The sequence below is a fragment of the Odocoileus virginianus genome, chromosome 1 (assembly GCF_023699985.2).
Source record: "Odocoileus virginianus isolate 20LAN1187 ecotype Illinois chromosome 1, Ovbor_1.2, whole genome shotgun sequence".
Lineage (NCBI taxonomy): Eukaryota > Metazoa > Chordata > Mammalia > Artiodactyla > Cervidae > Odocoileus > Odocoileus virginianus.
Genome location: NC_069674.1, coordinates 378,685 through 399,596, shown reverse-complemented (window position 1 = coordinate 399,596; position 20,912 = coordinate 378,685). Strand labels below are relative to the sequence as shown.

At 48.1% G+C, this 20,912-nt stretch overlaps 1 protein-coding gene across 4 annotated transcripts in view; it reads right to left on the bottom strand.

Annotated features, from left to right (window-relative positions):
* Positions 1-20,912, bottom strand: part of ESYT2 (extended synaptotagmin 2) — a 79,828-nt gene that overhangs the window by 19,140 nt on the left and 39,776 nt on the right. For 2 of the 4 annotated variants that reach the window (XM_070478281.1, XM_070478383.1), the window contains 10 exons: positions 20,559-20,631; positions 20,252-20,341; positions 12,457-12,512; positions 8,328-8,448; positions 6,223-6,399; positions 5,279-5,361; positions 3,800-3,848; positions 2,665-2,754; positions 2,173-2,268; positions 595-696 (listed from right to left, as the gene is read on the bottom strand). In XM_070478281.1, the coding sequence (XP_070334382.1) occupies positions 595-696; positions 2,173-2,268; positions 2,665-2,754; positions 3,800-3,848; positions 5,279-5,361; positions 6,223-6,399; positions 8,328-8,448; positions 12,457-12,512; positions 20,252-20,341; positions 20,559-20,631 (937 nt within the window). The remainder of the gene's footprint in view (positions 1-594; positions 697-2,172; positions 2,269-2,664; positions 2,755-3,799; positions 3,849-5,278; positions 5,362-6,222; positions 6,400-8,327; positions 8,449-12,456; positions 12,513-20,251; positions 20,342-20,558; positions 20,632-20,912) is intronic. The other 2 variants (XM_070478329.1, XM_020886182.2) reach the window with 1 other exon arrangement.

The window sequence follows — 20,912 nt, the reverse complement described above, 5'->3', positions numbered from 1 at the left end:
ATTCTTGAAGCTCCTTAAAAGCAGCGAATCGCAAAGTCAATATACACTTCTTCCCCCCAGGAGCTCCGGGTACACGGGGGAGAAGGCACGTCTTCAGGCAGCAGTGAGTTTCTGTCTCACCCACTGTTCCCAGGGCCACGGGGACTTTACGGAAAGCCAAGCTCTGATACCCCTTGTGTCTGGTCAGGAGGAGAAAGCAGATTTAAGGAAGATTTCTGAAAGCTTGCAAAGAAATATTTATATCTCACATTGAGATGAACCGTAAGAAAATCCATTTTAATCATTATGGCTTCACTGTTTCCTCAGATGATTTTTTAAAAAAAAATTTTCAGGGCCAGGAGCGGCGTCAGAGCCCAAGGCTCCTCCATGGCTCATGGGGTTGGCCCACCTCGGTACCAGATGCAGTCACCAGCGTCAGTTACAGCAGAGTTACGTTTCACAAAACAGGCACGAAAGCAACACTCACAGGAACTGAAATCATGCAAAACTGAAAGGCATGCACGTCATTCCGGCACTGAGCAGACGGCATTAATCTCCAGTCCACATTCTAGCAGTCTCCACCAAACACAAGAAGGAAGAACACTGAGAACTCACAAATAGTGCTCTATAGACTGAGGCAGTATTTTCACAAAACACTAGTCCCGACGCTCGCCTCTCTTTTAAGTAGCCACACCCAAAGTTTCCCTCGTAGATACTCTTGGGAAAGTGGAAATGGGAGGAGAAAGCAAAGAATGGTGGATTGTGGTCAATGGAGGCACAGAAGCACTAAACCCAGGATGCAACAGGCAGAGTCAGAGAACCGCACGGAGACGTGGGGACGCCGCACACTCCCGTACAAACAGGCCCACAGGGCGGCGGTCTGCTCAAGATCCTCTGCCTCTGATGGCCAGAGCACACTTCATGCACAAAGTGCCCTTTTAATAGCAGGTTAATACATTCACTTTTCTGTCTCTTGCTTATGTGACATTATTCCATTTTAATTTAATGTGACAAAACACACAGTTCTAAAGAGAAGCCAGTTCAGCACTACTTTCCTCTATTCTAAAATATACAACAAATTCACTCCCATCAGGCATTATAAAAGGCTTTAAAACTTAAATTGTGGTTAAAAATAAAAAGTTCTACCGTACAAGTAATTCTGCAGAAAGGTTAAATCTTCACTGAAAGAAAGGGTACAATTATATACATTCATAAACACAGTTCAGTTAACATCTTTGCAAAATGAAAAAAACAGATGATCAATCAGATTTTAATTGTTAAAAATTTTAAATAAAACAGAGATGCACAAAATACATCGAGTTTGCTTTTGAGCAAAGCCCAAGTAATGTACCATTTAAACCCTAGAGAGGTGCTGAACAGAATTAGGGTGTGCATTTCACAAGGTAAAGGAACAGGGTGGTGTGAGCATGGTCAGGTGGGATACCTAGGCACCCACCCACACCAAGGATGCACCCGGGGGCACGCATGGGGCTCTCAGGTGACTGGGCACTGATTATCACATCTCAGGAGGAAACACCCTGTCTCTGGAGACAGCAGTCTTTCTTTCAACAAAACTGCCTCCAACACGATGAAATGGAGCAGACAGGCCATCTGTTGAACAGGCAGACGGGCTCTAAAACATGCTGTCGACACGGTGAGCTCCGATGACAAGGCAGTGCCCTCAGCGTGGAGGCCGCGCCACCGCAGGGCTGGCATGCCGCCTCCTCTCCTTGCGCGGGTCACCGTCTATGAAACTGTTCTCCACAGTGTTTCTAAGGGCTGAATGCTGCCAGCCACAATGAGCAGTGCGTGCCTGGGGCTAGAAGCTGTGTGCAGGGCATCCCTGCCGCCATGCGGCCCCTCACCCCGCCGTGCCACGGCCGGGGCGATGCCAAAGGGATTTGATTTTCATCTGCAGGCACGAATTTCAGTAATTAGCACCTCTCCACAGGGTGTTTTCTTTCCTGACTACTAAGTGTATTCTTTTCCTGTGCGCTGAAACACGTCAGCTAATTCTGACCACCCTGGGTAAGCCAGTAAGATGGAGACGTAAGACTACGTCCATGAAGGGAACGCACCTGTGCCCCTCTCCACCGCTGCTCCCCTGGGCCACGGGGACAGGCTAACACAGCAACGAGCAGAGAGCACACGGCTAAACCCAGCAGGGGCTGCTGCCAGGAAACCAGCACCTACCGGAAGGTTCCGGGCCGAGTCCAAGTACAAGATGAGCAGCGAGGAGGACAGCCCGTCATTGGCTTGGTCTTTGTCAGCTCTGATGTCTGTCAGCACCTACAGCCAAAGGGAAAAGCCTCAGCAGGTGGGCTTCCAAGCTTCCTGTTTCCGTCTAGTTATGTCTATACTGCTCAAGAAAACAAAGATGGAGAAACAGGCGCCCCGTATACACAGTATAGAGAATGAACATGAGATTCCACTCAGACCAAAGTGCTCAGGTGACCCGAGGCTCCCCAAGTCCCTGAAGGGCGCCCGAGCACAAGACCCGAGACCTCCGCGAGTCTGCGGACGCCTGCACACTCCCGCTGGCTCTCATCTGCGCCTACGCCACCGCAGTGACTCACAGCACAGGGTCAGGGCGCTGCTGTGAATTTGGAAAGTGAGCAGCAGCGCAGTTTCAGGCACCGATCTCAGTGCCCAGGACTGTGCGCTGCTGTGGGGCCCCTCCAGCACCTGCTCGAGGTTCGACGCGTCAGGCATGAGCGTGAGCCACTCCAGCTTCAAGTGCAGCTTCCCTCTGGGCACCTCATCCAGGGTGAACCACTGTGGAGAAAGTCAAACCGGTCAGCCACAGCCCTCCCGGATCGGACACACAAGCAGAGCAGCCTCTACAAACCTGAAAGGCCCGAGTCCTGCCACTTTTAGCTCCAGGCCTGAGAGCGAGCGGCTGGCCCCACAGGCCGACAGCGGGGGCCGCTCTGTGTGTTAACTCACTGACTCCCAGTGCCAGCCCTGTCTGACAGGCAAGGATTCAAACATCCTCTCGTACCACCCAGCACTACCAGGAGTCTACGTATGGATATCCATGGAATTTAGGGGCCAGGAAAAAATATAACATGGATCCCAAGTACTGAATTTCATTATCAGCCATGCTAACAAGTGTGCTTTTCCTCATGACTATATAACAATAATTAGTTTACACTTGTTTCAGCTTAAAAGCCATCAAACTGTTAATGGAGGACGGTCACCAACACTCAGCGTTAGAAGGGACGTCCGAGTGCAGGGCGTGTCTGCTGGGCCCGCCGCGCCACACAGCACAGGAGCACAGGACAGCAGGGCCGACTGCAGACGCCTGTCCACTGCGCGCCGTGTGCGGCTGACACAGCTCTCGGCAGAGCTTCGGCTAACTGCGCCTTACTCATCCAAATCTTACCCATCTTTCAGCAGCCATCACAAACTTCCTCTTTACTCTGAGAGCAGCATCTTGCTTGAAGCAGCGTCTGTGTCTGCCAGTTCATGATGCGTTTGTGGGTGTCTTTCCTGGGACAATGTCTCACCAACTGCACTGCGTCGCTCTGCTATGAGTCCCAACTACCTTTTAATGCCCGATTCTCGGGAGCTTCTACCAGACTCTGCCCTGACTCCGAAGCAGACCATGCCTGCCTGAAACAAAGTGGGTGTGTGTTTGGATACTTGGGAATTTTGTGTTTCTGGTAGGTGCTGATGTATTTTCACTTTGCTGGTACTGGAAGGCCTAAGTTCTCAACGTCTGTGAGCGGCTGTTAAGTTCTCAGACCATCCGGGATGGCGGCAGCGGGCACTCTGCATCAACACTCATGAAACAGAACAGTACTCAAAGGAAACTTACTTCATCTAAAAGGCGCTCCTTTTCAACTTCAATAAGATCAATCATAAGACTATAGAAATAACAATACAACAACTTTAGAACACAGAAAACCACTTCTGAAAATTGAAATAAACTTAAGTATTACTCTATGAAAAAGTACTCCAGAAAAGCAACAGAATGCTATAGTTTATCAAGAAACAAGCTTCATCCTCCAAGCTTCGTCAAGCTTCCACCCGGGTGTGAAGGGAGCAGGGAACACGCAGCGCGGCATGGCTGAAGTTAGGGCTGGCAACGCTGGGTCTCCCCACAGGCAGTGGTCTGGAGGAGCCCCGGGCATGTGGGCATGTCTACTGGGAAACCCGGGTGGCGGGGCGTGTCTACAGGGGAGAGCCGGGGGCGGGCGTTGTCTACAGAGGAGCCTGGGGCACGCGGGCGGGCGCATTCGACCAGGGTGGGTGGACGTGCTCTCTCTGAGCAATGACCCGCCACTCCGGCTCGGGCTTCGTCGCTGTGAGCTAAATCAGGCGCTGACTGCCTTTCTAGCCCTGCTTCCTCAGCTCCGACCGGCACCTCTAGGGCCTCTGCCTCGTTCCTGGCATGATCCCGACAGCCCGTCCCATTTCCCTCAATAGTCCTGCTCTGTTGGGAAGCGTAAGGCAGCCCAGAGCCAGAGACGAGTGGAGCAGGGCGGGATGATCGCACGCCCGTCCTCCTCTGTGTCCCTGTGCGCTGCCCTGCGTTCCCTGCTCCATTACAGACGCCCGGGGCCCAGCCAGCCCCCAGTCTCAGCCACTGATGCCCGAATCTAACAGAGGCTTTAGTGCAAATCTCATCTGTTCGTTGCTTGCTTACAACCTTTTGGTTGCCCTTTGATAAACGGTCTCACAAATGAATTCTGAGGTCACAGCCTAACACACAGGCCATCCTTGATGAAACCAGACCTGTTCAGTGTCATTTACCCTTGTATCTTTTTTGCAACAAGAAATTCAGTTATATAGTAAGATTAGGCTAAAGTGTGTTTTTTTGATAGTTCATATTTTTTCAGCTGTACACATTGTTCAATTTAAGTAAACAAATCAGTATTTTTCCAATACATAGGCACAATGTAAATTACAACCTATCCCCACCCCCACAGGCCAATAACAAATAGGAAGTTCACAAACCCATTTCTAGAGCCAGGAGCCCAGCAGCCTGCCGGGCGCAAGGCTGGGAAGCTGGGCTGCGCGGAGGCTGCAGCTGGCAGCTGAACGCTTAAATGAGGCAGCACAGCCAAGAACGTGAATTTCAAGTCCTGTTTAACTTAGCTTTCCTTTTCTTACTTAAATGTAAAATTTGTTTTAGGAACAAAACGTGTTTTAAGAGGTCTAAGGTGAAACAAACCTAACATCGAAAAGCCATTTTAATACACATGTAACGTGTAATAAACCTGCTCTGATGTTACACATTTAAGAGTGACGATCAAAGAGGAAAAGTCCACACTCCTGGTCACGGAGGACTTACCTTCCGAGGAAGTCATCCTTGTCTGGGTCTTCGTCAAAGAGCTCGATCTCCAATTCCTGTCCGGGATGTTCATAGACCAGAGCCTGGAAGGTACCAGTGCACGGCTGTCTCACCCTTATGAGCATCTGTTCTGAGTCGTAATCGCAGCTGACACCGGCTCCAGCAGCTGCTCCACATCCAGACCCCACCATCAGACCCGATACATGGCTGATGCTGGGAGCCCCTGGGAACTCCCTTGCACGTGGCACTGCGCTTGCTTCCAGTTATCGGGGCTACCGGCGCGGACATCTCTCCACTCCTGCAGCAGCCCCGGTCAGGGCTGGCCCCTCACCACCACTCAGAAGTTGGGATCCGGCAACAGACAGGGCAGGGAGGACCAGAAGCTGGTGGGGTAAAGGCCGTACCCCCTTCCAGTTCTTTCCAAGCCGCACGCCCTGTGATGCAGTTGTTCACTCTGAGGGGCATTCTCTGGGGGCACCTTGGCCAAGTTCACTAAATATGGCCCCACGATACCCAAAAGGCACTGGTTACAGTGCTGAGTCCAAAGGCCAGGTCCCTCGTGTATACATGAGGGCGTCATCTCGCCTGAGTGGCTGTGCTTGGGACATGAAGAAGTGTCCAGATGCACTAAATGAAAACTAAAATACAGTATACAACTAACCTCATCGTGAAGTACGCTTGTGTGTTAGCGGCCGCTTATTTACTGAGATAGCTTAAAGTGATTAAGGTTTAAAATTGTGTGTGAGGAAGGGATACAAAGTGAAGTATTTTTAAAGATCGAGAATCAAAGCGAAACTCTTTGCACTGAACTAAGCACTTGCCACAGGGCAGGGGCGGGAGCAGAGCCTGGGGAAGGACGGCACCCACCCCCTCACCTCACACTAAGCACTCACCAGGAGCAGGAGCAGAACCTGGGGAAAGATGCACCGCACCCACCCCCTCACCTCATACACCTCGTTCCACTTCGGACTGAGGTTCTCCTTGATGACCTTGCTTTGGAAGATCTGGTTGCCAACTCGAATCACTCCGTAGGGGTCTGACTTCCCCTTGACAAGTCCCTTAAGGTAAGTGTCTTTTCCCTGAAGATCCTGAGCTTCAATAAAGTGTATTCTCAGGACACCCTAGAAAGAAGGAAGACAGAGCAGACTATTCACCGGTTCACCCGCAGACCTGGAGCAAAGGCTGGCTTGGGGACAAGACAGATCCTCTCCCCTGAGCAAAGAAGGTAAACACGAGTGCCTCGGGGGCAACACCACGGGCCCCAAGGGTCCGACCGGAGGCCAGAGACGGAGGAGCTGGTGTGAGCTGCGACCCTCCTGGGAGGGAGGAGGCCCAGAGCCACTCTGTGCCCCAGGGCCCCGGCTTGGGCAGGGCAGAGGGCAGGAGGCAGGCAGACGACACAGGGCCTCATGGCCAGAACAGCGCTGAGTCCTGGTAGGACCAGGGCAGTACCTACACTGGAAACCAGCACCCTGGGATGCAGGAGACTCTTCCTGAGTCCTTCACACGCACCAGTGACTGCGCTGCATTTTTAGAATAATCCTATGCAATACTGTCAATAAACCTATTTTATGGATAGAAGACTGAAACTCTGAGATACATACACTTACAGACAACATAGTTCTCTTTCCCTAAAATGTTGCTTAATTGATAAAAAATATCCACCCATATTTCTTTCAAGGTAAACACAACTGGTAAAGTTACCTTTTGAGAAGGCAGCATTCTATACCATAAACACTTTATAAAAAGTTACCAGGTGCTGTTCCTCAACCAATTAGCATAGGAAGACATACTTTTACAGATATACTTTTAAAAATCATTACCAGAAAAAAAATGTCACCAACCTCCCGTTTACGTTTTCACAGATTTAATGCTTAGACACTGTGGCCACATATTTGAGCAGCATGGAGGGTGGACCCGGGCAGGCTCAGACGGTTCCCAGTGCTCAGAGAACAGAGCCCAGGGCCCAGGAGCACAAGGATTCCTATGTGCAAAGGCAGCCCGTGTTCCCCAAGCTGAGGATGCTAAGTGAAGGAAGAAAGACATCCCCACCTCAGCTGTGTCCCATCACAACTGCTGAATGCCAGCAATATGACTAACTGGGATGTGAGGACTGGGCTGCTGTTACTTTGAGAACAGTAGGATTGCTCATGAATGCTTGTTGGTCTGTGCACTCTTACTAAGATTGAGCTTCCTAGAAGGGTAACAGGCAGAGGTAAAGGCTGGCTACTTCTACTTCATGAAACAAAGTCTGAACTGAGACCAGACACCACGTGACAGGCTGCCCACTCCACCTCTGGAGCCCATGGTCGGTAAGACCACACAGGCGGGACGCAAACCAGTAGGAGCTGCCCTCCGAGAACGTGCTCTGGGCCTGGGACAGGATTCCACACCCGTGGCTGGCAGGCTCTTGTGGTTTCGGGCTGAAGTTGTTTAGTTTACTCAGATGAAGGTGCCTCCAAGATGTGTGGCCACCTCTGTGTGTGAGGCGCCACCCCAACCTACAAATGAAGACACTGAGGAATGCGCCCCCAGAGTGAAGCTGCCGCCAACCCTCAGGCCGTGACTCAGCCCAGCCCTGCCCGCTCACTCCGTCTGGGGGCGCGTAACATCCCCGGTGCGCCTGGCGCATCCGCACCTGGAGGACTCCACAGACGACTGCTCCTCACACCTGATGGGAGCCTGGCACAAGGTGCCCAGGTCAGGCTAGAATGTACCTCGTACACACAAGCAGAAAATGCTTTCTGAGGCAGTGAACAAGTTGTCACCACGGCCCTTTGCAGCTTGCAGTGACATCTGCAGAATTAAATCCCTGTGAGTACCTCTGGGGTGTAAGAACTGCCCTAAGTCCCTGAAAGCTTTAGGCCAGACGGCCCTTACCCAACCTCCTAAGGACAGGCAGGACAGACAGCTTTTACAGCATCAAGATCCACATGGCTAGGTCGTTGTTAGGAGAAACGCAGGAAGTCACAGCACCCAGGCGTTACTTCTGTTACCCAGGTGACCAGTTACTTCAGTCTGTTTTAAGTGTTGATGAACACATGCTTACCTTTGGTACAGGAAACCGCAGCTGAGCGATTTGAACTTCGCTGACAAGAGGGACTGTGATTCGATTGGGAAGCACCAGATAGTTTGATATTATATCCAAAATGATAGTATCTGATAAACCACTGTTAGGTGGGAGGTTAAAAAAAAAGAATGATCAGACACTTCATGTGAGTCACCACCTGTAACAGTGAACTTGGCACAAACACGATGCAACATCCTACCAACAGGTCAGAGCCGGTTCCCCCAACACAGTGCTTATGCTGCTGTGCTGACAACTGTGTGGGACTTATTCTGAGAACACAAGGCAATGTTCTGACTACACTTCTCAATGTCCTAAATCACCCTCATACATTTCCACATACCTTTATCATTGATTTAACACTGAATATACACTTAATTACATTTCTTATTTTAACATAAAATATTTCAAACACACATAAAAGTGCAGAGAATATGAAAACAAGCATTTACTCATTTCACATTACATTAAATTCATCTTTCTTGTTATATATGCAGAGCTCCCAATGAAATAAAAGAATTTACAGTTCATTCTTCTTTACACTTTATTAGGTACTGAATACTGTAATCAATTTGAAATAGTATATGCCACTGCACAGAGAATTCAGTAGCAGGAATAAAGTTGTGGGGGCTAAAGAAACTAAGGTACTTTCTTTTTTTTTTTCATTTATTTTTATTAGTTGGAGGCTAATTGCTTTACAATATTATAGTGGTTTTTGCCATACATTGACATGAATCAGCCATGGATTTACATGTATTCCCCATCCCGATCCCCTCTCCCACCTCCCTCTCCACCCGACCCCTCTGGGTCTTCCCAGTGCACCAGCCCTGAGCACTAGTCTCATGCATCCAACCTGAGCTGGTGATTAATGTACTTTCAATATACTTTTTGTCTGTTCTTTGCAAATGTGTGTAAATGGAGAGTCAAGAGTCTCTGCAACACCACTTCTGAGGGCACAGAACCTGAGCTGCACGGCTATGCACAAGCACCTTTAGCCAGAACCGCAGAGTCCTAGAAGAACCTTACTTCCTGCCTGTACTTTTTAGATGTCAGCATTACACACATGACAGACGTAAACGAACCACAGCCGGAACATCCCCTGGGACACAGGGACAGTCCTACCACACCCTGAGAGATGACTGAGCCTCGCTGCAGGCTGGGGTCCAAATGCCAACCAAGATGTGGAGGCTCAGTGCCAGCCCTCTCAGTTCAACACGGGAACCACACTCCCCAGATAACTCTGCTCTTCTGAAGAGGCCAGTTAACCAGCGTCTGCACTCCAGAGGGACTCGGAGGGCGTAAGCTGGCAGACACTGGATCAGTGCTCACCAAGCTGATGACAAAGTGGCCCCTCAAAGCTTTAGCACCCAGCACACCCTTGCTTCAGGCAATTCCCTGCAGAAGCACGAGTTTTGTTTATATTGAAAAATCTCCTGAGACAGAAGGCCCCTCACTGCTGACGTAAGTGCTTCAGGAACCTGTTAGCCACCCCGGTGGTGGGCGGCGCCTCACCTCCCGCTGATGCCTATGCCGCCAGCAGAAGGCCCAGCTGGCACCTCCACTGACGGCTCCCGAGCGGGGCTGCACATCCGTGAGCTGCTGCTCCCCCCGTCCTGACTGCGGCAGGGCTCAGCACACAGCACGGCTTCCTCTCGCCTTCCGCCCTCCCGGTCTTCCTGACCCAGCCCTGCGCATCACCTACAGTCTTCACCCCTCACACTTGGGTTAGGGCTCGTCACTGAACAGTGGCAGGGAGCGTGAACACGCGAGGTAAGGTGAAATGGCTCAGGCGTCCTGCTACCTTCTCACACCTTGGCTTCTGTTCCGCAGTCAATGCAGGGAGCAGGCAGATGTTCATTTAGTAAAGCTTGGGGCAAGATTTCATTATGCTGGGTTCAAAGTTATTAAATATTTACTTTTTTTTTAATTAGTTGGAGGCTAATTACTTTACAATATTGTAGTGGTTTTTGTCATACATTGACAAGAATCAGCTATGGTTTTACATGTATTCCCCATCCCGATCCCCCCTAAATATTTACTTTTATAAGATAAGGTCTGCCACAGCTGTTACTTGATAAAATCTTCACAAAACAGTGGCCCAAGTTTTATGTTAAGTACACAGACATGTATTTTATCACATGAAATTCATATAATTATGTATAAATTATATGTCATATAAATATATGTAATTTTAAAGGAGTATTTTACTATATTTCTTTTATACCATGGCCTCATTTTTGCATGGTGTCTATTTCCACCTGCATTTCTAATATATATACATATATATTCTTAACAATATATGCAATCCTATACATACCTATATATGACTATGTTTTATATGTGTATAAAAATCTATATATAAAACAATAGCTAGAAGGTATACCACACAGAGTCTGTCCTCATATAAAACCACGAAATGAAACGAAGCTGCATCTGCACGTGTGTATCTGTGTGCCCTTGTGTACGTGTGTCTCTCCCTTTCCAGTGCTTTGGGACGCCTCCAGCAGCGCCCGCCGGCTCTCTGCCACAGCGCCACCTGCAGAGGAGATGCCCGACAGCACGGGTCACGGTGCTGAGGGGAGGGAAGCAGAACGCACATTCTGTTCTGCACTGAAGGACAGCAGGGACTTGCTGTTTTCGCCACTAACCAGCACCCTTTCGTCCAACTCCTGGAGTCCCTCCTTTGGGGGACTTCCTGTCCTTCATTGCAACTGTTTCAAGCAATTCTCTGCCTCCTCTCAGGGTGGGCACGAGACCCAGACCTGATCATCAGAACCAGAAGAATTTGTGCAAGGAAAGGTGGACAAACAGAGGTCAACTCTGGAACTTCTGCTGGAACTAGAGGGACATTTGCTGGAATCTTCTACTGGGGCTGCTAAGCATGCATGCAGAATAGAAGCCAGAAGCTGCTACTTCATGGCAAGAGCCTGCCGAGCAACAAAGCCAAACAGCAAAGCCGGGTCAGGAGCCGTCCTTTGGACATCAGCACCTGGCCCTGTCTGGCCGCCTGACAGGGCTGCAGGCCACACCCAGCACCCAGAGCAGGCGCTCCCCACCCGCTTGTTGGATGAATGGACTGTCTCTCAAAAACTTTACTCGCTTAATAAAGACCAAGTGAGCAGGGTTTGTTCTTGAAAGCAAGAATACTAACAAAGCCTTTTACACAAATTCTTTTAAAGCTGTCCTTTCCAAGAATCTTTTAAAGGTAATGGTGCTTTTCTATATCCAATAAACCACAGTGCCTAAAAGAGACTTATTATTACAACTATGCCTTAGCTTATTAAAATCTTCATTTTTTCCTGATAATGAAACAAAATAAAATTCTTTCTAATGGCCACTTCAAGGACATAATAAATACAAAGGAATAGAAAAAAAAAAAAGCAGACTAAACCAAAGCTTTCATAATTCAATTTTCTAAGCTATTTTAGGGAAAAGAACCCCACAGATTAACAAAGTGTCCACTAGGAACACATGTAACTGTAACCAACACTTAAGGCACTTTAACCTTCAAATGCAGTGGTGAAAGCAGGAGAAGCAGCTTTCCTGCTTGGTGGTGACTAACGGTCTGCCACTGCTGCCTTCCATCTTGGAGGACAGACGACCTGCAGCCTGACTAGGAAGCCTAACCGCCCTCACAGGAGGGACGTGCACCAAAGGCTCCACAGCTCATCTGGAAGGAGTCCTCAGGGTTCAGACACTGGAGCACACGGAACAGTGGAGACTCCCAGTGGCACCCGCAGCCTCAGGTCCGGGCTGACTCCACCCCCCCAGGAGGAGTGCATCAAGGCAGAGAAGGCAGAAAGGGACAGGGCAGCACAGCTTGAACGCAGCCAGGAAGGGCTTGTCTTGAAACATACCAGTTTGAAAACTTTTTAAAGTTTTCTTTATTTTTCTGGGATATTAAAACACCAAAACTGGAAAGACACCTTCTGACAAATGAAACAGCTCCATCTGGTCCTGACAGGGCTGGCGTGCAGCTGCAGCCCGAGCGCCCTGCCTGGAAGGCACGGACGCTGCCTGGGAGACGGCACTCAGCCGCTGGGCTGTCTCATGACACTGCCGACGCACATGCTATCAGCTAGCTGGCCACAGGGCACAACAGAGTACTTACTTCAATCCAGGAATGTCGAGAAGATTAGTCAGTCCTGTCCAGTTAATTTCTAAAAGCTGTTTTTAAAAAAAGGGCAAAGATGGTAAGTATGCAAACTACTTCTAATTATCATTATCAAATTATACAAGTCTGTTTCTTTATAAATGAAATGGGTTACTCAGTACACAATGCTGTCCTATACCTTGATTTTCACTGTATAAAATATCAAAGTTGTTGTCCCTTATTGGTACCAATAGCTTGCCTGTTCTTATGTTTTTTGATGTCATAAGTTTCTCCAGTAAAATCATAATTATTTATATACCCACCATCCTATTGATGAGCACTTAGAATATTTGCAGTTTCTCTTTTATTGTAAGTAATGGTCATAGCAAACACCCTCTTCCAACAACACAAGATATGACTCTACACATCTACCTAACCAGATGGTCAACACCAAAATCAGATTGATTATATTCTTTGCAGCCAAAGATGGAGCAGCTCTAAACAGTCAGCAAAAACAAGACTGGGAGCTGACTGTGGCTCAGATCATGAGCTCCTTACTGCAAAATTCAGGCTCAAACTGAAGAAAGTAGGGAAAACCACTAGGCCATTCAGGTATGGCCTAAATCAAATCCTTTATGATTATATAGTGGAAGTGACAAATAGATTCAAGGGACTAGACCTGGTAGAGAGAGTGCCTGAAGAACTATAGACGGAGGTTCGTAACACTGTACAGGAGGTTATAACCAAAACCACCCCCAAGAAAAAGAAAGGCAAGAAGGCAGAGTGGTTGTCTGAGCAGGCCTTACAAATAGCTGAGAAAAGAAGAGAAACAAAAGGCAAAGGAGAAAGGAAAAGATATACCCAACTGAATGCACAGCTCCAGAGAACAGCTAGGAGAGATAAGAAAGCCTTCTTAAGTGATCAATGCAAAGAAATAGAGGAAAACAATAGAATGGAAAAGGCTAGAGATCTCTATAAAATCGGGGATACCAAGGGAACATTTTATGCAAAGATGGGCACAATAAAGGACAAAAATGGCAAGGATCTAACAGAAGCAGAAGAGATTAAGAAGAGGTGGCAAGAATACACAGGAGAACTATACAAAAAAGCTCTAAATGGCTCAGAAAACCACGATGGTGTGATCACTCACCTAGAGTCAGACATCCTGAGTGGGCCTTAGGAAGCACTACTATGAAAAAAGCTAGTGGAGGTGATGGAATTCCAGCTGAGCTATTTCAAATCCTAAAAGATGATGCTGTTAAAATGCTGCACTCATTATACCAGCAAATTTGGAACACTCAGCAGTGGCCACAGGACTCGAAAAGGTCAGTTTTCACTCCAATTCCAAAGAAAGGCAATGCCAAAGAATGCTCAAGTTACTGTACAATTGCATTCATTTCACACGCTAGCATGATTATGTACAAAATCCTTCAAGCTAGGTTTCAGCAGTACATGAACCGAGAACCTCCAGATGTACAAGATGGATTTAGAAAAGGAAGAGGAACCAGAGATCAAATCACCAATATATGCTGGATCATACAAAAAGCAAAGGAATTCTAAAAAAACATTTACTTCTGCTTCATTGACTACACTAAAGCCTTTGGCTGTGTGGATCACAACAAACTGGAATATTCTTAAAGAGATGTGAATACCAGACCACCTCACCTGTCTCATGAGAAACCTGTATAAGAGTACGTCAAAGTTATATATTGTCATCCTGCTTATTTAACTTATACACAGAGTACATCATGGGAAATGCCAGGCTGGATGAATCACAAGATGGAATCAAGATTGCAAGGAGAAATATCAACAATCTCAGATATGCAGATGACACCACCTTAATGGCAGAACGTAAAGGGGGACTAAAGAGCCTCTTGGTGAAGGTGAAAGAGGAGAGTGAAAAAGCTGACTTAAAACTCAACATTCAGAAAACTAAGATCATGGCATCCGGTCCCATACTTCATGGCAAACAGATGGGGAAAAAGTGGAAACAGTGTCAGATTTCATTTTCTTGGGTTCCAAAATCAATGTGGACAGTGACTGCGGCCATGAAATTAAAAGACACTTGCTCCTTGGAAGAATAGCTATGACAAACCTAGACAGCATATTAAAAAGCAGAGACATCACTTTGCCAACAATGGTCTGTATATGCAAAGCTATGGTTTTTTCAGTAGTCATGTATGGATGTGAGAGTTGGACCATAAAGAAGGCTGAAGATCAAAGAATTGATGCTTTTGAACTACGGTGTTGGAGAAGACTCTTGAGAGTCCCTTGGACTGCAAGGAGATCCAACCAGTCCATCCTAAAGGAAATCAACTCTCAATATTCATTGGAAGGACTGATGCTGAAGCTGAAGCTCCGATACTTCGGCCACGTGTTGTGAAGAGCTGATTCACTGAAAAAGACCCTGATGCTGGAAAAGTTTGAGAGGGCAGGAGGAGAAGGGGGTGACAGAGGATGAAATGTTGGATGGCATCATCAACTCAATGGACATGAGTTTGAGCCAGCTCAGGGAGATAGTGAGGGACAGGGAAGCCTGCTGTGCTGCAGTTCATAGGATTGCAGAGTCAGACACGACAGCAACTGAAGAACAAGAACAAAATGATTCAGTGAATATCTTTTTACACACATGTTCTTACAGAGACTAGCATTCAAAAAGGGGAAGCTCTTGTCAAAAATATATGTTCACTTCTTTATGCTGATATATACTACCTTGGTGTTCAGTTGCTAAGTCACGTCACTACCTAATTGCTCTAATATTGTGCCAATTTACATTTCCATCAAAATTGTATAAAATGTACGTTCTTTACAGCCACACCAAACACAGATGTTAAAAATCAGTCTATTTGGCAGTTAAAGAATGGTTACTCTATCACTATTTCAAACAACATTTTCCTGATTTTGGAGAAGGGAATGGCTACCCACACCAGTATTCTGGCCTGGAGCATTCCCTGGACTGGACAGTCCATGGGGTCGCAAAGAGTTGGACATGACCATGCGACTTTCACTTTCACTTTTTTCCTGATATTAGTGGCACATGTTCCATCCATTTTGTCGACTTTTGTATTTTTTTGCTCATTTTTCTAGTGGGTATTTATCTTAGAATAATTTCAATATAGTTGGCTGAGATTCCATTAAACAGATGTGGACAGGTAAAAAGTACTGATTAAAACACTGCTTCTCCTGTCAAGATGGATACTGCACATAATGCAATTACTTGTGCTTTATACTGTAGAAGATGCTAAGTGAAACTCTATGACCTCTATTACTTACATACACTGGAGTGAAAAAGCTCGGGAGTGAGCAGTTTTACGTATGAACTGAAAGGTCAAGATTCCTTTGGACAAACCCAAACTCAAAAGCAACGACTTTAATAAAGTCCTGAGAAACTAACCTCCATCACACTCCCTGGTGGTTTAGTTGCTCAGTCGTGCCCGACTCTTGCGACACCATAGACTGTAGCCCGCCAGTCTCCTCTGTCCTTGGGATTCTCCAGGCAATTATACTGGAGTGGGTAGCCATGCCCTCCTCCAGGGGATCTTCCCAACCCAGGAATCAAACCCAGGTCTCCTGTCTTGCAAGCAGATTCTTTACTGACTGAGCTAAGAGGGAAGCCCCATGGATGCCCTAGACCATGACTGTGATCTCTAGATGCTTCTTCCACTAAAGGCAACAGGAGACTTTGAAGAAATGGCTGATTTTGGGTCTGGGGCAAAAACTGTTAACATGAACGTGGGGCATCTTGCTGAATCAGAAGGTCAAAGAAACTCTCAATGGCCCTCCCAAAGGGCAATCACCTTAAGGGACTAAAACCAGATTGTAAACTCGGCAGTAACAGAGCACCTACTCGCAGGACATTTGTCAAGATGATGTGATGTACCTGAATGCTACCCAAGTTCACAGAAACAGAGTAATACTAGGGGGACGGGGACAGAATTCACAGAAGGACAGACTCAGCTGAGTTTGAGGAGATATGAATGCAAGAAGGAAAGCTCTAGGCACGCTTGTTCGAGGCCCTGAAGGGGGAGCTGGCCTGTCCCTGAGCACAGGGGAGGCCAGAGGACACAAGAGCCAAGCTGGACGGCTGTGGAGGGAGAGGAGTGTGAGTGACTCTGCGCTTGAGGACGAGACTGAGTGTGTGAGTGAACAGGTGTCCAGGTATGCGAGAGGGCAAAGTCCAGCCAGCCGTAGGGGCAGGTCGAGGAAAGCAACGAAAATCAGTGCCCTCCGCATCAGCCCCCAGTCTGGATGGATCTCCTTTGGGGAAACTGAAGAGCCAGTGGGAAGTGTTTCCAAAAGACAGGAAACTACCTCTTTCTGAGGGCTGAGAAGTAGAAGTGAGGGAGGCGGCGGGACGGGGCTTGGAGGGAGACCCCTCTGCACCTGGAGACCCAGCAGCCTGAGCAGGTACAGGAGCAGGGCAGCCTCAGTCAGGCCTCCCCTGAGCAGCCTCTGAGGGCCTGTGGGTCCAGCAGAATTCGAACCCACAGACACTGCTCATTTCAGCGCTGACTGCATGCCAGCCTCCTACACAGGAAGTTTGTTACAGACAGACTGGTGGCTCCGCCCTTCCCCAGAGCTTTTGAATTTGCTGATCTGGGCTGGTGATAAAGGTCAAGAAATGTTTTTCTTATGCTTTAAGAGCCCTGAGACTTCCAGCTGCCACTTGTGATGAAGCACACTGGGAAGAGTGTCACTCCTGAATGCACAGACAGCTGAGGGGACAAGGGCCACCCTGGGCAGGAGAGCCAGAGCAAGACCTGTGAGAGCCGGAGACAGAAAAGGACAGGAAAGGCAGCCCCCACGCAGAGGCCAGGACAGAACGCCCTCTGCACCACACAGGTGCAGGGCACTGAGAGCGCGTCAGACCCTTCCGGGGCACGGGGAGGGGCCGCCAAGAGCACCAGCACCCTGGAGGTGTGGAAGTAGCTCCAAAATAATGCAGGACATCAACCCCCCTCCAAGAAACTCAGAGAACATCTGGCAGGATGAATACCCCCAAACTCCCCAGGGGCCCCATTCTGGGCCCTCCTCAGTGCAGTGGGCTCTGAGGACCTGCCTGCCAGTTTCTGCCTCATCACCTCACTGCTGCCTCCCGCAGAGGGCGGCAGGATCAGCCCACCGGACCCTCCTTCAAACGCTGTGTCCTCTCCACTCCTGGTCTCAGGGCCAAGGACCTGTGCCTGATGCAGCTAGAAGGGGGCAGGCCAGGACAAAGGGAGGGGGGAGGCTCGCTCCTCCTTGGGGCCATGGCAGCTGGGACTCTGGCCTGTGGCCTGAAGGACCAGAGGTCACGGTCTTGGGGAGAGAGAATGAAGCAGGCAGAATAGGCCTGAGAGAGGACGGCAGCCACAGTGGTCACGTGCCACAGTCATCCTGTTCCTGGTCCTCGGATGCAGCCCCTGCATGGGTTCCACGAGACAGCAGGACATGCTCACTCTGTTTTTAAAGTCCCCCCTTCCTCCTCCTTCTTTGCTTAATGTACCTCAACTGCTTGCTCCTTGGAAGAAAAGCTATGACAAATGTAGACAGTGTACTAAAAAGCAGAGACATCACTTTGCTGACAAAGGTCCATCTAGTCAAAGCTATGGTTTTTCCAGTGGTCATGTATTCATGTCAGTTGGACCATAAAGAAGGCAGAGCACCGAAGCTTTTGAACTGTGGTTTGGAGAAGACTCTTGAGAGTCCCTTGGACTGCAAGGAGATCCAACCAGTCCATCCTAAAGGAAATTAGTCCTGAATATTCATTGCAAGGACTGATGCTGAAGTTGAAGCTCCAATACTTTAGCCCCTGATGCGAAGAGCTGACTCATTTGAAAAGACCCTGATGCTGGGAAAGATTGAAGGTGGGAGGAGAAGGGGACGACAGAGGACGAGATGGTTGGACGGCATCACCGGCTCGATGGCCACAAGTTTGAGTAAGCTCTGGGAGTTGGTGATGGACAGGGAGGCATGATGTGCTGCAGTCCATGGGGTCGCAAAGAGCCGGACCTGACTGAGCAACTGAACAATAACAACCTCAACTGCTGGAGCCCTAGCTAGATGGATTCAATTTCTTTTCACAATCACTCTTAAAGGAAGATATTAATTCCATTTTATAGATGAAGAAACTCAGTCTGTGGATTACAGACTCAGAAGACATGTGCTTTGCTACCAGGGAGGACCCCTGAGAAAAATACTTGCAGAGTGAGCCCAGACCACCTCCTGGAGAAGTTCTAGAAAAGGCCTCCTGCTTCAGTCTAGTCTAATCCACACTCCTGAGACGAACCTAAATGTGGCCTAAGGATGCTGAAACACCCTCAGGAATATAGCCCAGAGGCGATGTCAACAGTACCGAGTCAGCAGGAGGGGCGGCCGCCCATCTGGGGCGCGTCCGGGGGCAGACTGGGGGTCTCGCTGGCTCCTGCCAGAACCTCATCCCGACGCACCAAACCCCGAGCTCTGCTGTCACTGTCAGGGCCCCGCCGGCATGCTAAGCCTCCATGTAGGAACATATTTTACTTTGAAACACGTGAAGACTTCTGTACGCCAGGGAATATACTGAGTGTTTCTACCCACTGACATTTAGTTGTCACATCTAATCTTTTAAGGGAGGTATTACCATACTCAAGTTACTGATGGGGAAACTGAGGCTTACAGAAATCAAAAACAGTTGGGCCTCAGTGTCCAAGGGTTCCAGCTCCATCTCCTCAGATTTAACCAATCATGGAGCAAAAGTATTCAGAAAGAAAGAATATTCCAGAAAGTTCCAAAAAGCAAAACTTGAATCTGCTGCACTAAGGCAACCATTTATATATCATTTACATTGCAACTATTTACACAGAAGTTACACTGTATTAGGTGTTACTACTGATGTGGAGATGATTTAAAGGATGCTAGAGGCTGTGCAGAGGTTAGGAGCAAACACTGCGCCATTTACTAAGGAACCTGAGCATCTGTGGAACTTGGCTGTGGGAGTCCTGGGACCATCCCCTGTGGAGACTGGTGGTGGGAGATGGCAGTTTGATCAAACAACACAGGTCAGAGAACAGGAGGAACCGAGAGTGGGCAGTGAGGCTGGGAGGCCTGCGTCCATCACTGAACCTGAAATGGGACAGTACATCCGTCCTGCCTCCATGTGCTCCACGAGGGCAGCACTTCAGAAACTTGCAGTTTTGTTTTTTTTAAAGCAAGTAGCACATTATCAAAACTAATCTAAACAAACCAACAAGCAAAACAATGTACAAAAGTTCCACATTGTGAAGATTTCCACGCGTCTAAACCATCCAGTCAAAATCCCAGGACCTTTGTTTTTCACTGGGGTGGGGAGGGACTTGGCAGATGGCCGGGCACTGTGCTCTCATACTTCCAGGTGAAAGTGACCGAGAAGCCCCTTTTCTCTGAAGAGTGTGCGTAGGGGCTGTCATCTACCATATAAGGGTGCCAGTGACTCTCAACCTCTCATAGCCACATCCTGCTTTTCTGAGTACTGAAATCTCATTTGGCAATTAATATTATAACACTATTTTTATTTTTTGACAGTGTGGCATGCAGGATCTAGCTCCCTGAACAGGGATAAAACCCTCATCCCCTGCAGTGGAAGTATTGAGTCTTAACCACTGGACCACCAGGGAATTCCCAAATGTATTTAGTTTTATAATGAGGAAAAAGTGGTCTATCAAGAGATGTTAAAGCATAAGAGATGAAAACATACAGGATTCATGCCTCAGAGGGAATAAAGTGAGATAAGCTTTTTTTCTTCACTCTGTTCTTTGGTATGTATGCATTCTTGTCAGTGAATGGGAAGAAGAAAATGAAATAAACCTTGACTTACTGGCTTCCTAAGGAAGAAGATAGACAAAGCTCCTACTAAGGGCATGTCTCCAATCAATGGTTCCAGGATCACCCGCATTGTACCATGAATCTAAATTCAAATGGGAAAACAAAACATTAATGGAAATAATTTCACAGGCTCTTACTGACTCAAAGGGAGGATGCAAGATCCTGACAGTGATTCCTGAGCATATGACTTCAGGCTTCTCTCTTTAACTTCAAAGAAATTCTGAGTTAATGAGAACTTCACAATTTTCTTTCTGAATAGAGCGCAGAGAATCTGAAAATAAAACTTAAAAAAACCTTACCTGTATACTCTGCACACCAGCTCTACAAAAATATCGCTTGATCTCCAGATCGATCTCACAATTCCCTACAAAACTAGCAAAGAAAAAGTTCTGATTACATTCTCTTCATCACCACAGACCCAAGCTATGGATTCTGAACACAGTGCTAGTGAAGTCACCAACACTGGGCTGCAGGCAAGCTGTGACCTGCAGGCCGGCTGGGCCAGAGTCCCAGGACCTGGGCTACAGCAGCCACGGCCACCAGAGTCAGCACCGCCACATGGCGGGTGAGGCTGGCCGCCTGGCCAGTGGTTTTGGTACAAATGTCACTTCTCAAAGGGCAGCTCCTGGAGCAGTCTCGTGATGGAGTATAGT